At 45.3% G+C, this 18,882-nt stretch overlaps 1 protein-coding gene across 4 annotated transcripts in view; it reads left to right on the forward strand.

Moving 5' to 3' along the window:
* LOC117270853 (prospero homeobox protein 1-like) overlaps positions 1–18,882 on the forward strand; it is a 64,590-nt gene that overhangs the window by 19,026 nt on the left and 26,682 nt on the right. For 2 of the 4 annotated variants that reach the window (XM_078173794.1, XM_078173795.1), the window contains exon 5: positions 14,160–14,341. In XM_078173794.1, coding sequence (XP_078029920.1) covers positions 14,160–14,341 — 182 coding nt within the window. Of the gene's footprint in view, positions 1–14,159; positions 14,485–14,795; positions 16,052–18,882 lie in introns of those variants that run through there. The other 2 variants (XM_033648780.2, XM_033648783.2) reach the window with 2 other exon arrangements.

Raw genomic sequence — 18,882 nt, forward strand, 5'->3', positions numbered from 1 at the left:
AGCTACTGTTGAAACAGGCTTTAAGGGAAACAGCCTATTTGCATACGTAAATGTGAAAATTTGCAAGAAGACAGACAGAGAGGAAAAGAGGGAGAGAGGCCAGGTGAATAAGTCTTCTGTTGGCTGAGGAGCTGCCGCGGCGGTGGAGGAGGGAGGGGGAGGTGTTTTGCATATTAAGGTTTTTTTTTTTTTTGCTGGGCAGGTGTCTGAGAGATACAGGAGCTGATTAGAGTTTAGCACAAGGAAAATTTGCCCAGCCATGCAAATTCTAACCCCCCTGACAAACCAACCGCCTTGGTGAGCACGAAGACTCTGCGTGTAAGTGTTTGTGTGTGGCTTTTTGGTGTGTGTGTGTGGGTGTTGTTTGTGTGTGTGACTGTGTATGTTTGTGAGTGCGGGTGCGTGGGTTGTGTGTGTTTTGGTTTTTTTTTTTTTGCTGTTTGATGCTGGTGTGGGAATGGTGTGTTTGTGTGTATTATATATGTGCGCGGACACATTTGTTATGTTTTTCCGTCTTATATGTGTGTGTGTGTGTGTGTGTGTGTGTGAGTCATAGAGGTAATGTGGAGATGGAAATGTACTGGATGTGTATCAGGATGCCCCCAAGGCCCTTTTCTGTGGATCTCTCCCCTTTCTCCTCCACCTCCTCCTCGTCCTCCTCCTCTTCCTCCCTACCTGCCTGCACCACCACTTGAAACAGGAGCCTACGCAGATTCAGCAAGCACACACACACACACACACACACTGAGTTTTCCCTTTGCCAGATTCTGCATCATCAAAGTTCCATCCACCTTGGTGGCGTCTTTGGAATGAATATGTCCTCTGTTTCAGTGATCACACACACACATAGACACACACACACACACGTCTGTGGCCTTTCTTGTTTGATGCTAATCTGCTCTGTCACTGTGCTGGCCTAATACGCTCCCCATCTCCCTCCCAGCTCCTCTTTTGTCGCGATTGTTTCCCCTTTTCCTTTCATATCCCTCCTCCCTCACTCCCTCTCGTCGTTCTCTCTTCCTTCTGTTGCCTCTCTCCTTTCATTCTTTCATCCTCCTCTTTTGCATGTCTTCCGTTATCCTCGCACCCCCCTCCTCCTCCTCCTCCCCCTCCTCCTCTCCCTCGCTTTTTCCCCCCATTAGGAAGTTTTAATGGCATAATTGTCACATTCCTTCTGGCACAATGAACACCAGCGGTAATTAAAGAGCTTGCCGTTAATTACCTAGACCCCGGCTCTACTTTCCTCTTTTCTCAGCCCCCCTCCTGATCCCCTCTCTTCTTCTCTTTCTTCTCCGCTTCTCATTCGCTCTGTCCGTCGCCATCAAAGTCTTCCGAAACACACCCGGCCTCCCAAAGCCTTGACTTTGAGCGAGCGGCGCTTTCATGTAAGGACTCAAGTGAAAATTCTCGCTTAGTGTCCTTTTCTTTTTTACTCCGCAGCCCCCCCCTCTGTCTGTCTTTGAACCCCCAATGACAACACACATCATCTTTCATACGACAGGAATGTGTGTGACCTGGTAATGGGTTAGAGAGCGGGTGAGAGGCAGAGAGGTGGGGTCTGATGGAGAGGCAGTTTTATGATGGCTCTGGGAAACTCTCAGATTTCCATAGGACAGACTGGGCCAAGTTTCCTCTGTCAGTGACCACTCCACCCACAGAGGACACACACTCATGCATACACACACCTCGGCATTTAAAAGAGGAAGTCCCTGTGATCTCTATGTGAGAGGGAGGGACCAGCAGGCAGGGTGAGAAGCCTTCGTCCGCACACACACACACATACACGCGGGTATCGTGTGTCCTCCCTTATCAGCTGCTCTTTCTCCTATTGGAAAGATGTCTCACTCCTTTTGTCCCTCTTCCTCTTTTGTCCGTCCATCCGTCTGTCATCCCTCTATTTGAATTGATAACGCCCTTCCACAATCACGTTTCACCTAAAGTGACCAAATAATGAGAGACAACTTGCTTAAGTTTGAGTTTTCCGCTCCTGTCCCCTCACCCAGCCCTCGATTATCCTCCCTCTTTCCAGCTTTTCCACCCGCCGTCTCTCCCGTCTCCCTCCTTCCCGCTCTCTCGGTGTCTCTCCAACTCTCCATCCATTACCAGAGCCACAGAGAGCTGAGAGCAGATGCTGTCTGTCCAACCGCCGTGCCCCATAGCATTGTGTGCTTCACCTCTCCTTCCCCCCTCACTCCCTCGTTCCTCCTCTTCACGTCCCTCTCGGGGCTCCATTTGTTCTCCACCCAGAGAGCCTAATGTCTGTTTTCTCCTCCTCCTCCTCCTCCTGCTCCTGCTTTTCCCCTCCCTGTCTCACACTCCTTCATTCCTGTTGTTTTCCGGAGGTTTCTCACCACCGATGGCATGGTGTGTTTGTGTGCGTGGGGTGCGTCTTTGACCGGGGTTCGACCTCAGGGGGATTTGAGGTGAAGAGGTCACGGCCGTTGCACTGGATGCACAGGCAAAGACACGATTACAAACATGTATAAGCATACATACTTACCTGAAAACACACACACACTTGCACACAGGTGTGGTGTGTTCTCAGTAAAAGGCTCTAGGGTTCTCTTTGAAGAGCGATTGAAGACAAAAAGTGGTAGAAGATAGAGGGAGGGAGATGAAAAAGCTGGCGGTATAGATTTAAGTTCAGGGCTGCCAAAAATACAACCAATACAATTTGCCAGTGGGTTTATGTCAACTACACACACACACACACACACACACCCCTCCCCTAACGCGCTTTCTCCCCCTCGTATCTACAGTATCTGCTGTCAGTCCCCTAATCTCTATCGCTCTCATTGAGAAAAGGTTGAAGTGCACCAAACTCCCCTCCGTGTGCATTTATCACGCGTGCACATTGTGTTTGTCACACGCAGCAACACATAATAAGCAGAGTACATGCTGTCCTTGTATACCCACATGCAGTCATTTGAGCATTTGCACCTGCTTTTCCCACCAGAGCCAGCAAACACAGACACATACACACATGCCTCTGTTTTCTATAGGGATGGTACAATTAAGACGGTAATGATGACCCGAGGAAAGGCGGCGTCTTGTGGTCATATTTATCATTTTCAACGTGAGCTGAATCACAGATTTGATAGATGATCATAGATACACAGAACACAGACAATACGATACGTAATATCAGATTCTCATTCAAACTTGTGTCGTTGTTTCACAGAAGTCATGAGACTGTAAGAAGTGAGAACTTTGTGATGCCAAGATGCTTGAAGGGCTGATTTAAAATGTTTAAGAAACTCATGCAGATCGTCACCTGGAGAGGTTTGGGCATATCCATCTCTGAGATTTCTGCCGCTGCCTCACTACAATGGTGGTGAATGCTACAAGGTGTTCTTGATACTTTGGAAGACAGTAGTTGACAGTGTTCTGCAGCAAAATAGGAGCAAATTAAACCAACTATTTAAAAGACATGACTTGGACTCAAATCAGACTCAGGTCACAAATTCGAGGACTTTAGACTCGACTTTACGCAATCAAAAAAGACTTGCAACTTCACTTGGACTTTAGCCTTTTGACTTTAAAAAACTTGGTACCTTCCCACAGCCCAAAGATTGAGTAGTGTGTTATTTAAAAAGTGTGCTACTACTCAATTAATTTCCCTTAATTTTCTGAATCAACAAACGTTAACACTGTTCATTCTCAGCAAGTCGACACTTAATTCTCCAGATCCACTTTGCTTGTACTAATCTGACAGCATTCAATCACGTTGCGGGAGAGGGAATCATGTATAGCGAACGTTAGATTACTGAGCGCCAGTTGTAAAAAATTAAATCAAAGATGATATCAAAGACATGTCAATTCAAAGATATTTCATTTCAACTTGTAGTTTTTGTAAAAAAAAACAAAACAAAAACCTACAAAGTCAAAAATTACAGGTGGTGATGCAACTACTTCCAACAAACTTGTTTTAACAATTAAAGACAAATTTTTAAAATCATTCATGATTCTTGTAAGTTTAATATAGGCCTGTTATTACCCTGTTGTTAAAATGGCATTTACATTTGGTGGAGAGCACATTACTACTCGGTTAGGGCTCAGAACTCAAAGTTTAGGACTTGTGACTTGACTTTGGACTTGAGTGCAAAGACTTGAAACTTTCAAAAGAAATGACTTGTCCCCACCTTTGCTAGATACCACAAAAACCTAGTAAGAAAGTGTGTTAATTGGGGGCTAACTAGCCCTTTAAAGAGAGACTGGTGGTGACACTGGTGAGTTTACTGTACCCCAGTTAGGCTCTGGGACGAAAAAAAAAAAAAAAAAATCAAACAAATCTTAAATCCTCAGATATTAGCCTGGACCTTCACAGTGCCATGAGCATAATTTGCGACTTGTCTTGGCTTTTTAATTCTCTTAGTGCGAAGAGTTAGGGGAAGAAAAGAACAGAGAGCGGGATCATCTGCTTCTCAGTGAATAGCCGGGGGCTATTGAGGGCCCCCGTTTGACGTCGCCTGACAGGTCTTTTCTTCACCGTGTAGTGTGTGTATATGTGTGTGCATGTGTGTATGTGAGAATAAGCCACTTTATTCCGTGCACTGATTAAATGACCAGAGCTGTGTGTAGAGCCCGGGGGCATCGGGGGTAGCAAGGAATCACTTAAACATAAAGAACTACATGATCCCCCCGCTCTCCTTTTCTCACCTGCTCACACAAACATCTCCTCTCCTGCGCTCGTCCAACACTTGATTCTCCCTCCTCCCTGCTTTTCCACCAGTGCTTCCCCCACCATCCTCCTCCTCCTCCTCCTCCTCCTCCTCCTCCTCCCTTCTTCTCCCCTCTCCTCCCTCCTTCTGTCCCTGGTCACCTTGTGAGGGGCAGCCTGCTCTGTGGCACAGCTGCTGATTATGTCATTATTTCTGGACCATTTTGGTCTCCCTCCGTGTGTGTGTATGTGTGTGTGTGTGTGTGTGTGTGTGTGAGACTAATGAAGCGTGGCAAAGGGACTCATGCCAAAATGACCAGGGCGTGCATCAGAGCTGCAGATGTGTCAAAGCAGCCCCCCATTCAAACACACACACACACACACACACACACACACACACACACATACACACAAACACACGCTTCCCATTCCCCCCACTGCTGCCAAACTCTCCCTCCTTCAATCCAATCTGCAGTTTATTATTTTTCTTTCTTCTTCTGCCATCTCTCACTTGCCCTTCCTTCCTTTCTCCTTCCATCCATCCTCCCTCCTTCGCTGCAGCTCCTTGCCCTCCATCCTTTATTGTTTGCCCGCCCACCCACACCCTCCTTCCTCCCACCCCTTCTATTCTTCCATTCCCACCCTCCCTCTGTTCTCCTCCTCTCCAGATGTCCTGTTCCTATCTTCCAGACTCCCTTGCTCCTTTCTTTCCCTTCTGCCTCCTGCTCTCTTGGTCCCTCTGAGCCGGGTTGACTTCCTGACCTCCAGAGGCCCCATTACAGCGCTCTGTGACCCCCCCTTCATTTAGATGGCTTTCTCCCAGCCTGTGTCAGCCATACAAGCTCAGACGATGAATTTTGAAGTGTCTAAACAAGGGCTTGATCTGTGATTTCTGGCTTCCCCTGCTGTTTGCAATACTTCTGAGCACAGATTCTGTTGTCTGAGTCCGTTAGTTGGTTTGATGTAGAGCTAAGACCCTCAACACGACCCCCAATTTCTGTAAAGCAAAGGAAAGAGAGGGGATGGCAAGAGGGGAGGAAGGACGTGTCACAAGAGGCCCTGATATGATATGAATTTCCAGCCCGTATCTGTGTGTGTGTGTGTGTGTGTGTGTGTGTGTCGGGACGGGGGGGTTGAAGGGAGTAAAGATGGAGGGAGGAGCAAGGAAGATGGCTTAGGAGAGCGACTTCATCAACGTCTTTGACCCTGTCCTGTCCTTGACTCCCCGGCGGAGGTGCACCTTGAGAAGAGCCCATGTGACGATCATGCTCATGCTCACACACACACCAGACAGCAAGACACACACACACACACATGCACACACACACACGTATATGTATACACAACAGCCCCTCAAGGCTCCATGTTCTCAAGGCTATCAGTGGAGTGAGGGTGGCTGGTGTTTGCTCAGCTTTGAGGCCTGTTTCCCGTCCCAGTGGTCGCCTATAAGCACGGAGAAAAACTTCACGGATGAGAGATTTTGGGATTTGAGCGGAAATTAGGAAAATTGGAAAGCCGGGAAAATAAAGAATTGTAATAACTTGGGAGGGGAATGATCCAACCAAGGATCTGCTGCGACTCTTCCCTCACTAGTTGGTTGGACTCTTCAGCCATGGCACAATCTTATCAGTGGGAGAGGGGGGTTGGGGACAAGCGCAGTGGGGAATAGGAAGAAAGGGGACATGGGTTGTGTTTGCCTAAAGTGACAGTGTGGGCCAAGGGCTTATCAAGGCCTTTGTAGATTATTGATCAGAGCAGATACGTGAGGCACAGGAGGCCTATGGTGAGAGTGTGTGTCCGACACTCGGGAAGCTCTGGCTTGACTCACTGAAAAGTCACAGGCCTGCTCAACTTCAGGTTCAACTCTCGTTTATAAACGTTTTGCTGCCAAGCAGAAGTAAATTCACCTCAAAAAATAAATAAAAATACGTATTGTTATTTCTCAATCTAGATAGTTTGGTGTCTGTTGACAAGTGTTGAAGATATCGGCCGTAGACATGTCTGCCTTCTCTTGAATATAATGGCTTGAAAAACAACTCAACAGCAATGTCTCTTTCCAGAAATCATGACCCACTTACTCAAGATAATCCACAGACCTTGTTGTGAGCAGTTTCATGTAGGAACTATTTTCTTTCTGTCGAGCTACAACAGCCTACCAGGAGGAAGTGTGCATCTACTCATGAAGAAGAGACTCTTGCTTGTGACAGCACAAGATGTGAACGTGAATGGCATCCTCCGCGGCTGAGCTGTAACGTTAGCTAGCCCAGTTGTGCTAGGTGAGCTAGCAGCAGATGCACGCTTCCTTCTGTGCCATAATATGGTTGGCAGGTGTAGTTCGGTTGAGAGAAAATAGTTCCTACATGAAACTGCTCACAACAAGTTTTGTGGATTATCTTGAGGAACTGGGTCATGATTTCTGGAAAGAGACATTGCTGTGCACTGTGAGCACCACGAACTGAGTGCCATCTAGTTCCATTATATTTGAGAGAAGGCAGACATCTTAACGGCCGATTTCCCTTACACTCGGCAACTCACACCAAAAACATTTAGGCTGACATATAGCACTACAGGTAAGAGGGACAATATGTATTTTTGATTTGGGGATGAACTGTCCCTTTAAGATACAGTCACCCCAGTCATACCCCATCTATGGTGTTCATTGCATTACAAAATCTATAAATTCCCTGTCTTTCACACACACACACACACACACACACACACACATACACATACACATACAGTGACCGAAAAGCATGGGAAGTGTTGGTATTCCCAGGCCGAGCTGGGGTTAGGAATTAACCTGGCTGGCAGCGGGGGCTTATGTTGTGTCCCTGCATTTCATCCTTCAAGGCTACAGCTCACAAGCGCACACACTCACTCACACACACAGCCTTATCTTCCAGGGTCTCGTCTTGTTTGGCCAGCGCTGTGCAAATAGAAGGTGCAATACATCTCCTGACAGTTCCCAAAAGCAAAGGGGAGAAACACGTTGGCCAAACAAACAGCTCAACCCTGAGTCACCGAGAGAGAAGAGATTTCTCAGGCTTAACCGAAACACATGCAAAGACACACGCGCGCGTACACTTGCGCGCAGTGTGTGTAACAGTAGCCTTTATTTGAGGGCTTGGGCCTCTGGCTACCTTTTTAAACGTTTGTCTAAGCAGTCTTAAGACAGGGGCCGCTGCCGGAGTGAATAGCTCCCAGCAAGCCGTCCACAGGCTCCTATTGTCCTCCGTCATATTTTATTATCTCATCAAAAAGCAGGAAATCCGATTCCCTCTCTCTGAAAAAGAGCTTATCCTTCTGTCTCAAAGCAACCTGTCACGAGAGAGGGAGATGGAGAGAGGTGGAGAGAATGGGGGAGAGAGTTGTGGGGGAGAGGGGGGAGTCAGTGAATGAGAGTGATTAACTGCCTCATCGCTGCCTCTTGTCAGAGAGAAGTCTTTTTTTCTTCCTTCCTCCCTTCCTTCCGTCCTCCCTCCTTGATTGGTATTTACCCACCACGCAGCAAGATGCAGGTTAGGGAAGGTTAGGGAAACGTGTGTGTAGTATTGCTGATTCTTTTCTCCCTTTTTCCCTCCTCCTCTCTTCCTCTTTTCATATTGTGTTACACAGGGGCAGAGCCACAATAATATCCTTTTTCATGAAAGCTTTTGTTTTTTTGGCCCCCCCCCGCTGCCACACACACACTTGCATCATCTCTGTCTTTCTCGCACCTTCTCTCAGAAGAGGACCATACAGCTTTATCATCAGAGGGAGCGTGTTCGTCTGTGTGTGACACATGAAGAGGTCAAACTCAGTCATTCTGGTCCTCTTTTGGCCAGACTCATCTGCACGGAGTCGGGTGAATTTTAAAAGTGCTGTTTGAAAACGATGTGTCCACACTGGTGGGGTTAAAACTCTTCTCTCTCCTCTTTTGTCAGGCAAACTATAAGGGCCCTGACACACCAAGCACACAGTGGGCTGTTGGTAAATGTTGGGCATCTGTCGCCCTAGTTTTTGTGGTGTGTCCCGCACCGTTGGCACGCACTTTTTGGCCAATCCAGCACGTTGAATCAGCATCAGAGACAACAGAGCCCGTCAGTGAGTGAAATCACTCTGATTGGCAGTTAAGCTCAGTGTACAAGAGGAGAAATGGAAGTGAGGAAGGCAAACAAACAAGTGACTTCAATAGAAAACAACTGTCCAGCTCACTCAGTGTAAAAGTCCGTAGTATAGGCAGGCAGTCTACAAGTGCATCCGAGGCACTCTGATTATAGGTAAAAATCCTTTATTAATACATGGATAAGACACTGAGTGAGCTTGCCAGTCGTTGTGTTTAATCTTTAAGTGAGTCTTTGCCCCATCCCTGAAGAGTACCTGATTTTTTTTACTACTAACTACACTGAACCTTAACCGAGTGCAGCGCTCCCTATTTTTTTCTCCAACTAAAGTCAGTCAGTATGTTTACACGCAGCATGAGAAAATCGAATCATTGGCTTAGTCCGACTGAAACTGGAATTTTAAATACAGGTAAACAGCTTAGTCTGACTGCAATTGGACTATCCGATGCTCGACTAACACGCCTAGACAATTCGATTGAAAATCAAACTACTGCTGCATGTATCCACTTGGTCGGACTCGGTGTTCTGCGCATGCACCACTTTTTCTTTCACGGGCTTTCACCCAGAAGAAGAAGATGACGTAGCAGCAGTGCAGTAACTCCCGGAAAACAAATACCATGGCGACGAGAAGCAGAAGACGCACTTCTGGACGGACAAGGAAACTACGTTCATGCTCCGACAGCTAAAGGAGCTAAACATTTGAAGTTTATGGATGGTAGGAGAATGCGAAACGTGGATTTATTTAAAAAACAAGTTTCTAAATAAGAACCGGAACTAGTTCAATACGCACTATATTTAAAAGGACACAGCGCAGCCTATCGAGGCGTAGTCAGACGTACTTGGTCAGAAATTCGATTTTCTCTTCTGCATGTATACTCAGACAAGACGAGAAGTCCAACTTGACTGATAAGCCAAGCTATGAGCTTAGCTCCACTACTGGTACATGTAAACTTACTGAGCGGCATGAGATCAAAACAAACTTGTATATGAGTTAAGATTGTTTTTAAGCCATAGAGCTCTTTAGCAGAAATGATTCGGAATTGTTTGTGTGATTGTTCGCCAGCACACGATGATATCTTTTGTTCTTTAAGCATCGAGTTATGCTAATGTCCAGTTTCCCTTTTTTTTTTAATGACAAACACAGACTATCACCACCTGTTGGTAGCTAATTGCTGTGTGTTCAAGTGCAACTTCTTGGCCGAGGCGCAGGCGACATGACACGAGGAGACGTAACAGTCAGCCATCGTCGCCTCTAGTTCTGTGATGTCAGTTTGGTGTGTCTGGGCCTTAAAGCTGTGCACCACAGCCAACATCTGCTAAAGAGTGGCTCAGACAGCTGTTTTATTCTGCTGAGTCTCAGTTGTCCTCCTGCTCTCCATCATCACTAACGCTACATTTAATCACAAACTCACAGTTTAATTATTCTAATCTGAGAAACCATAAAATAGTGTTTTGATCGCTGACTCTAAACGCTCCCTATTGACAAGGCAAACAGTGTTTCCTGCGCTGCTGCACTGAGACGAAAATTGCTGTGTCATAATTGCAGAGTCGTCGGGCAAAAATAAACACAAACGCAGATTAATGGCAACACCTGTGCCGCGTGATTGTCTGTATCAACATTTAAAATGAGCGATCGCGGGGAAAGTTGGAGGTGAGAGACAGTTATCTGTCAGCTGCTGACGATGACTGAGTGGGCTTACATCATCATTTTCCAAAAGCTTCTTTTCCCACAGAAATAATGGCGTTTTCAGATTTATCCGCCCCGGACGCAGTTTTGAAAAAGGGGTGAGAAAACACAGTGTGGACTAAGGTGTGTTTTCACATTTAGCTGGCATAGTGTAGATGAACTCCCAGTCACCTTGTTTGCCTTTTCCAGGCGTCGTTCCGCACACACACACACCCCTCCATCCCTCGTGCTATACTTTCCCCTCCCTCCCTCCCTCCCTCCCTCTTTGTACATCTGTCCTTTAATTTTGGGCTCTGCTGAGAAGTTGTTAAAAAGCCCTATGAAATATGTATGAAGGATTGTGAGCCACGCGATTGGCCCCATTTACCGGACAGCCGAGCGAATGAACGGCCACACTGGATAATCCCCCACAATGCCTCTGGAACAAAGGCCCAACAGCTGACCCTAGAGAGAGAGAGAGGGAGAAATGAAGGGGTGGGGGTGAGGAAGGGGGACAGGGGAGGGGTTGCAAACAGTTAAGGCTCACTGCTGGTCAGGAGGCAGCTTGCTCACATACACAACTCACACGTACTCACAAAACAAAGGCTTGCGGGACAGGAATAACTCCCTCTGTTCTGTCGCTGCGCTCTCTCTCCTTAGACTCTTCTCAGCCCCTCCTTCCCTCGCCATCGCTCTCTCCCTCCCTCCCATTCTCACTCTCTCGCTCTCTCAGTCAAGAGGATCTGAAATACCAATACCCTTTTCTCCTTGACATTGCTTTCTCCTTGCAGTCAGCGTTTTGCTGTCCTTTTATAGTCAAAACGTCAGGAGAAATTCCATGCAGGAATATTCTTAGTAATGCGGCACTCCCTGCGTCTAACGGCCAGGGCACTAGCGCCGCACCGGCCCGTTAGCGAGGTCTTTTGGGAAAAAGGTGTGCATGCTCGCGCAGGCACTTACGACGCATGCACACACAGTTGCCCTCGCGCCGGGGTCATTGTGCCAGTATTTCAGAGGAGACAGCAGACCAAACAATGAATTATATCCACTTCTATCCCACCAGAGGGGAATTCAATATTTGGGGAATTGGGTTAGCTTGTGTATTTTCTCTCTGTCTCTCTCTCTGTCAGACACACACACACGCACACACACACACACACACACACACACACAACACAGTGTACAAGCTCCTTATTCACTCACCTTTTCACTGGAGCAGTGGACAGAGATATGCACACACACCAGACACACGGGCATCTTAGCCTCCATTCATCACCCCGAGGGGGGGCGGGTGGCTGTCCCATGCGTGTGTGTGTGTGTGTGGGTGTGGAGGCATGCCTGTGTGTACATGTCTGTCTGTCTGTGTGTGTGTGTGTGTGTGTGTGTGTGTTCCAGTGGCCACTAACCTTGCTGTGTCCTGACACTCCTGATGAGTATCTGCAGGACACTGGAGGAGAGGAGCGGAGCGGAGTGCGCACTGTCAGGCATTTGGGCAAGCTGCTGCTGCTGTATATGTGTGTGTGTGTGTGTTTGTGTGTGTGTGTGTGTGTGTGTGCGTGTGAGAGAGCATCAAGGGAGGCGGGCAGAGAGACAGTCAGCATTATCCAAGCAGGTGACCCCTGAAGGCTGCGTCGCCCTGGAGCTTTGAGTCGAGGAAAGAGACTCAGCCAAATACACCAGGGTAGCTAGTGTGTGTGTGAGTGAGTGTATGTATGTATGTGTGTGTCTGTGTGTGTGTTGGTGTATGTGTGTGTGTAGCGTGCATTATGTAGAGCTCTGTAACAGTACAGGATGTGTCATCTCCTTGGCATAAGGAGGTGTGTGCGCTGGTGTGTGTGCTCACGCCTGCATGACTCTGTGTGTGTGTGTGTGTGTGTGTGTGTGTGTGTGTGTGTGTGTGTGTGTGACAGAGTGTTGGCTTGGGGGAAGGTGTCACAGATCTTTGCCAGACTAATCATCTCCATGGTGTCGGTGAGCGCTGCTGTCAGAGACACTAAAGAGGCGGCGTGTCTCCCCGTTCCCAAAGCATTTAGTACTTCCTCTTTCGCCAGCACCTCTCCGCCGCTCTTCACTCAGCTCCGCTCTCTTGTTTGGTCACAGATTTACAGTGGGACTCATAAAGATGTCACGCTCACCGTGTTACAGGGAGGGAAGTGGGAGGTGTGAGAAACCTGAGAATTCACAAGAAGTGACTTTTTCTCAGGCTGACGCCTCAATTGGCTTTTAAGGAAGTAGATACTTAAGAGACGGGAGATTTATGGTTTTACATCCACTGTGAAAATACGTACATGTTCTAGAAGGGAGGAGATAACAGTGTTGAACGTAATGGAAGAAAACACTGATGCAAAATAGCAGAGATGTGAAGGGGAAGGAGTTCTGTGTGTGTCTAACAGTGAGTGAAAGTGAAAAGTCACATTTTAAACAACTCACTTTGCAGCTTTGAGTCACTTCTAGATGATTTTGCAACCTGGTCTCACTCCTAACTTGTCTTATACTGACACTTGGTCAGTGACCTTTAGGGTCAGACACCACCGCACCTAGGCACCCTTTAGCAGCGGCATGAGACGCACCAGGCAGCTGCATTTTTTGACGCTCTGGGCAAGTACTGTAGTATTAAGACAGAGAAAGTTGACACAGGACAGGCAGAAGTGGTGATGGACGAGTCGAACAAATTCCAGACTTTCGAAAAGTCACTTGAGTTGTTAATAGTTTGTGTAGCCTTCCATGCTTGTGACGTATGTGACGTGATGTTATATTATGTTAGCAACAAACATACTTATTCTAATGATGGTTTTCTTTAAACCCAACGTCATGCTTTTTTAGCGTAAACCTACGGAAGTAAATCTAAAAAAGATTCTTTCTTTTCCTATGTTCTAGGCTTATTTTGAAAAGACACTGTATGCATTTAACAATCAATCAATCAGTCAATCAATGCCTTTGTTGTCATTGCATAGCTGTACAGTCAAATTAGGTGTCTCCAGTGGGTACATACAGAAATTCACAGACAAGCAGACACATTAAAGACTCTATACGTGAGTATAAAAACAATAAAAACGAGGTATTACAGCAGAGTACGATAAATTATTGCACATAGTCATAACTTATTGCACGTAATCTTATAGCAATTGTTCCCAACTGGTGGATCACAATCCAAAAGTGTATCACAAATCCATTCTGAATGGACCGCAAGTGACTCACAAACGTTTCAGGTTTGTTAAAACACACTTTATTTTGAAGTTAAGTGAATTCCTGGCACAGAGCTTTTCCTTTGAAGTGCTGTTTCCTGTTGTAGAGTGAGTGACTAATGGACAGCTACTTGTCAGAGACAGCAAACTAGCTTGACGACATGGCCAAACACAAATATGATGCTGAAATATTAAACTGTGTGGACCTGAAACTAATGACTAAGGACAAATCTGGACCCTGTGGCTGGACCAGCTTGGAACCACTGTCTTATAGTGGGCGTCTTTACAGTTTAATTCTTTATTGGCACTTGGGTAACGAGCAGAAACTGTTCATTTTACAGTGAAGACAGAAGTTTATTTTGAAAAGACACAATGCATGTAACAAGCGTGAATTGGCATGTCGAGGGGTACCTAGCATCACAAAGCCAGTGACGAAGTGTCAGTATTTGACGAGTTGGGAGTGAGAGTATGTTGGATATTGGCTAGATTGTGTGTGTAGAATATACTTATAATAATAATCATCTTACCCTCCTGTGTCTTCAAAGGTCCCTGAACGCTTCCTGGAGGTGGCTGAGATAACACTGAGAGAGTTCTTCAACGCCATCGTGGCCGGCAAAGACGTGGACCCGTCCTGGAAGAAGGCCATCTACAAGGTCATCTGCAAACTGGACAGCGAGGTTCCTGAGATCTTCAAGTCCCCCAACTGTCTCCAAGAGCTTCTACACGAGTAAATTCCTCCTCCTCCTCCTCCTCCTCCTCTTCCTCTTCGCTCAACGCTTTGCGCTTTCTTTTTTTTAATTTCCTCTGATTTCATAGAATTTTAAAAAATATTCTTTTTTTTCTTGTTTTCCCCTTTCCCCCAACTTTTCTTTTGATTTCCTGTTTTCTATTTTTTTTTTTTTTTTTTGAATGTATGAAAGTTATGAAGTAGCATTCCCAATCTGAAGCCTCTGTGGCAGTTCCTAAATGACCTAGCTATTGTGTTGTTGTTCTTAAATGATAATTATCATGACGGTTATTATTTGTTTTGTTTTTGTATGATTCTGAACTGAAGAGACTCTAATCTTATTGGGTGTTTTTTTTTTTTTGTTTGTTTGTTTTTTTTTTCTTCTTCTTTTTTTTTTTTTGGACCGTGTGAACCCTCATCCGTTTGGCCTGTTTTATGATCAACACTAACAAAGTCCTCGGTGTGTGTAGACGGAGTTCCTGAGTTCCCATTTACACTTCTAAGAACATAGGCTGGGTTCCCTGAAGACTTTACTCATGGCACCCGGGGGTGTCCCTCCAATCCAGCGGGTGTCCAAATGAACTGTCCCCGCGAGACTGTGCTACTGAAGATGTCCCCAACAGGACACACACACTCATGCACACAGAAACAAGGCCTAGTAAGGTTACTGACTGGACTCAGACTGGACTCATGGTACTGGTCTGTACTAACCTGTGGGACTTGGACTGGTTTCAAATGGCTACTGAGCTCTACCATGTTTTGAAGTGTGTTTTCCCTGCAAGTAGGGCATTGTGTTTAATGGGTGTACATTATTATTTTTGATTATTATTATTATTGTTGTTGTTGTTTATGATTATTATTATTTGTCATCACTGCTTGCTGAAGATTGGCACTTCGAGATTTGTTTGTCCCTTGATGCCGTTGCAGAAAAAAATAAATTATTGCTATTAATATTATTCAAAGAGTTTAGATTCTGGAATAATTTGCCCACCGTTTCCCCATCCTTCTCCTTACTCCTGTTTTCGTTTGTCCATCTCCGAAGTGGACTTTGCTTTTGTTTGTTTTATTTTATTTCTGTGGTCTGAGGCAACTTGCCTGGAAACGGTTTAGATTTGGGGTTTTAATGGAAGCCATCAAACTTATGGCTGTAGTGACTAGCCCATCCTGCACAGGACCATTCTGGCAGAAACACATGAAGTAAACGGTGAAGAAGTCTAGAAATATGCAGAAGAAGTGTGGCCTTTTCGGTGCGTAGATGGCTAAATTTCCTTAGCCAATCCAGCTTTGATAACTAAACTACTCCCACTAAACAAGCCTTTTGTCCAGCTATCAAAAAAAATTATAATCGCCTAATTTCCTGTCTCTGATTAGTGGACATACACAGTAATAACTGCATAGGTTTTTTTGTCTTTTTATAGCACTGTTCACTGAATAGCTCCTGTGTGAGATGAAGTCAGCCTGTTGATACAGCAGGCTTTTATTGTGATTAGCCTACACAAGGTGTAAATGACATTATGACGTTATTTCAATAGCAGATACTTGAATATATCAGAATACTGTGGCAATCTAAAGCACGGCGTCGCTGAAACAATAGATAATTGAGTACATATGAATAGAAGCATCGCAGGGAGGAAGATAACACAAGGAGGGCAAAGGGAGAGGTTGATATAAACTGAAACACGGCATTCGTTAATTCTGCTTCAAGAGGAACTTCCCCCACAGACACACAACACACACACACACACACACACACACACACACTGCTCCTTCCCTCCATGCTCACCTGCCTTTGAGTGATCTAGCTCCTCTCTCAATGCAACAATACGAGGTCGGAGGTGAGCACTCACCCCGGGGGTAGATGGAGAAGCTCTCAGCACTACAAAGAGCGGGGACAAAGGCACAGAGCGAGGAGCAACACGCACCTGAAACCCTCCGCTCTGTCCCTCCGTCCCAAACTGGCAGCTTTCAAGACCCAAAGTGTGATTCTGTTAAAGCCACTGTGCCCAGTTTGTTGAACGTCGTTCCTTTTTACCTGAGATTTTAATCCCAGATTTTCCACTTGAGTTGTACATTTTATCCGCCCTCTCAGGCTTTTAAGGATTTTAAGACCTAGTTAGTGTTAGCAGCCCTTTTGATGAAGTTTGAAGCAACAAGAAAGCGTTCTAGAGTGCGTGCGAGCTCGCCGTTGATCTCACCTTGGCGACATTGTCTCGTGGTGCGTCTGTGTGTGTCACAAAAGATCAAAAGGGGCAGGTTGCTTAACCTGCTGACTTGTCTAAGCGAGACAAAGCGCCTGACAAAAGGAGGCAGAGAAAGACGGAGAGCTACTCCCTTCATTATGTCCCCCACCTCTCCTCCTCCTCCTCCCAGAACTGTGTTCTTCTTAAGATCCGGGAGTCCTGAGAGAGCGAGCCGGACACATTTCTCACTGAAGGATGGGCTCGGCCCCGCACGTCTCAGAGTCTCAAAGCACCAGCCAAGGGCTCTAAAGCGCCACAAACAAAGGAGAAAGGAAAGGACACTTTTATCTGATGCACAGATTATTATCGCTCCCCACCCTCCTCCACCCCTCCTTCCTGCAACCCCGCCCTAGAGTTCCTCCGCCTAAAAAAGATTAATTCAGGATAATGAAGACTTATGTGCAAAAAAAAAAGAAAAAAGGATTAGTAAGACCTTAATACCGCGTGGAAAATATTTTTGTCAAGTTTTCCTTTTTCTGGGGTCGTTTGGTTTTAAGGATAACATTATTGAAATACATATATAGCCTTTTTTAAGAATTGTAAAAGATAAATCTATGGGAAGAAAATATATAAAGTAGTGGAAGTTCCTCGGGAGGTTACAAATTGTTTCATAAAAGAAATCTTGAGGGTATTTTTAGTGACGGCTTTGTTTAAATCTGTATTCTGAATAAGTGAGTTGTTGGTAGATTAGGAGCAATAGTCGTAGGTTTTTTGCAGGTTTTGTGACCAGTTTTTTCCTTTTGGTTTCTTTTTGTATCGTGCTGAATGGCTGTCTTCACGAGATCAGAAAAATAAAACTCGGAGTCCGTTTTCAGAGTATGAAATATTGTCGTTGCTACTGTAAATACTTTCAGGATGAGACAAAGAATAGCTGTACAGTTTTTCTATTATCACTCAGAGTGCTAGAAGAGGGCGGTTTAAAAGAAAAAAAAAAGAAGGGTGAAGTAAAAGAGAGATGACCCTCTTCGCTTTTTTCAACTGGACTCATAACCACTCTTCCAAAAAACCCCACAGAGGAGAGGTTTTTGTTGTTTTTCTTTTCCCTGCCATGCCTTTAACGGGGGTCTGTTTCCCGTCGGCAGTGCCCTTGAAGTTGCACCAGCATCCGTTTCTTTAATTTTTCGCTGACAGAACGATGCGTTAAGGCAAGCGGTCGGGTAATGATGATGTCACGGAGTGGGCCGTTGGCAGGACCCGGTCTCGTCCCAAAAAACAAGGGCAGACTGCCGCCAACGTAGCTCTAGATTTGACCCGGGAGAGAGACAGGAACTCATTGTCATCAGAAGACTAGTGTCATGGAGGGGGCACAACGTTGTACAGTTTAAAAAGAGACTGCAGACGGAGAAGAAAAAAAAAGAAGTGATTTATACCCTTTTTTACCGGGTTCAAACAGTTGGGAAAAGTTTGGACTTTTGTGGAATTTCTGTACGCTTTGCATTTTGTGTGTGTGTGTGTGTGTGTGTGTGTGTGTGTACATGTATATGAGTGTGTGTCTGTGTGAGAGAAAAGACCGATTATGAGAACCTGTGAACCACTGAGTGACACAATTCTCAACACTGTGGCCCCTCCCCCACCCCTGGGAGTACCATCCTGACATGTAAATGATTCTCATTAAGCGTTGGCAACGTGTGTGTGTGTGTGTGTGTGTGTGTGTGTGTGTGTGTGTGTTGCGATAATTTCCTCTGATCTGTTTTCTGACCTGTTTGAAAGGGGTTTTTGTTTCTCGATGCTTTTCAGTAGTTAATTCTTTTTTTATTATTACATTGCTCCTCTTTTCCTTTTTTTTTTTTTTTTGTAAATATCAACGATGTGGACTTACAGTGATAAATACTGCCTTTGTGTAACTTAGCAATATGTTATGTAAATAGTGTTTTGTTGATGCTTTTTGTATGACATTATTCGATTCTAGTGCAGTAATTCCAAACTGGAACGGCCATGTTTCAAATACAGTCTGAATAGTTACACACAGGTTGTAAAATAAAACTCATGACATGGCTGCTTTTATTTTTTTTTTTTCTGTTACCGGTGTCTATTTGTCTTGCAGATTTTGTGTAATTTATTGGTTTAATTTATCCTAATTTATTTGATGTTGTTTTCTTTTGTTTTTCAAACAGGGAAGGCTGTACTGCATTTCATTAAGTAGAACCAATTTTAAAAAAGATTTTAATCCTTATCTACCTAAAAAAAATTAAAACAATTAGTATTCTAGCGAGCTCATTCAATTGAGATAAATGGAGATCTTGGCAGCTAAATGGAACTGGACAGTTTTAAAAGAAGAAGAAGGAGAAAAAAAAAGAGGTT

The sequence above is a fragment of the Epinephelus lanceolatus genome, chromosome 13 (genome assembly GCF_041903045.1).
Source record: "Epinephelus lanceolatus isolate andai-2023 chromosome 13, ASM4190304v1, whole genome shotgun sequence".
Taxonomy (NCBI): Eukaryota; Metazoa; Chordata; class Actinopteri; order Perciformes; family Serranidae; genus Epinephelus; species Epinephelus lanceolatus.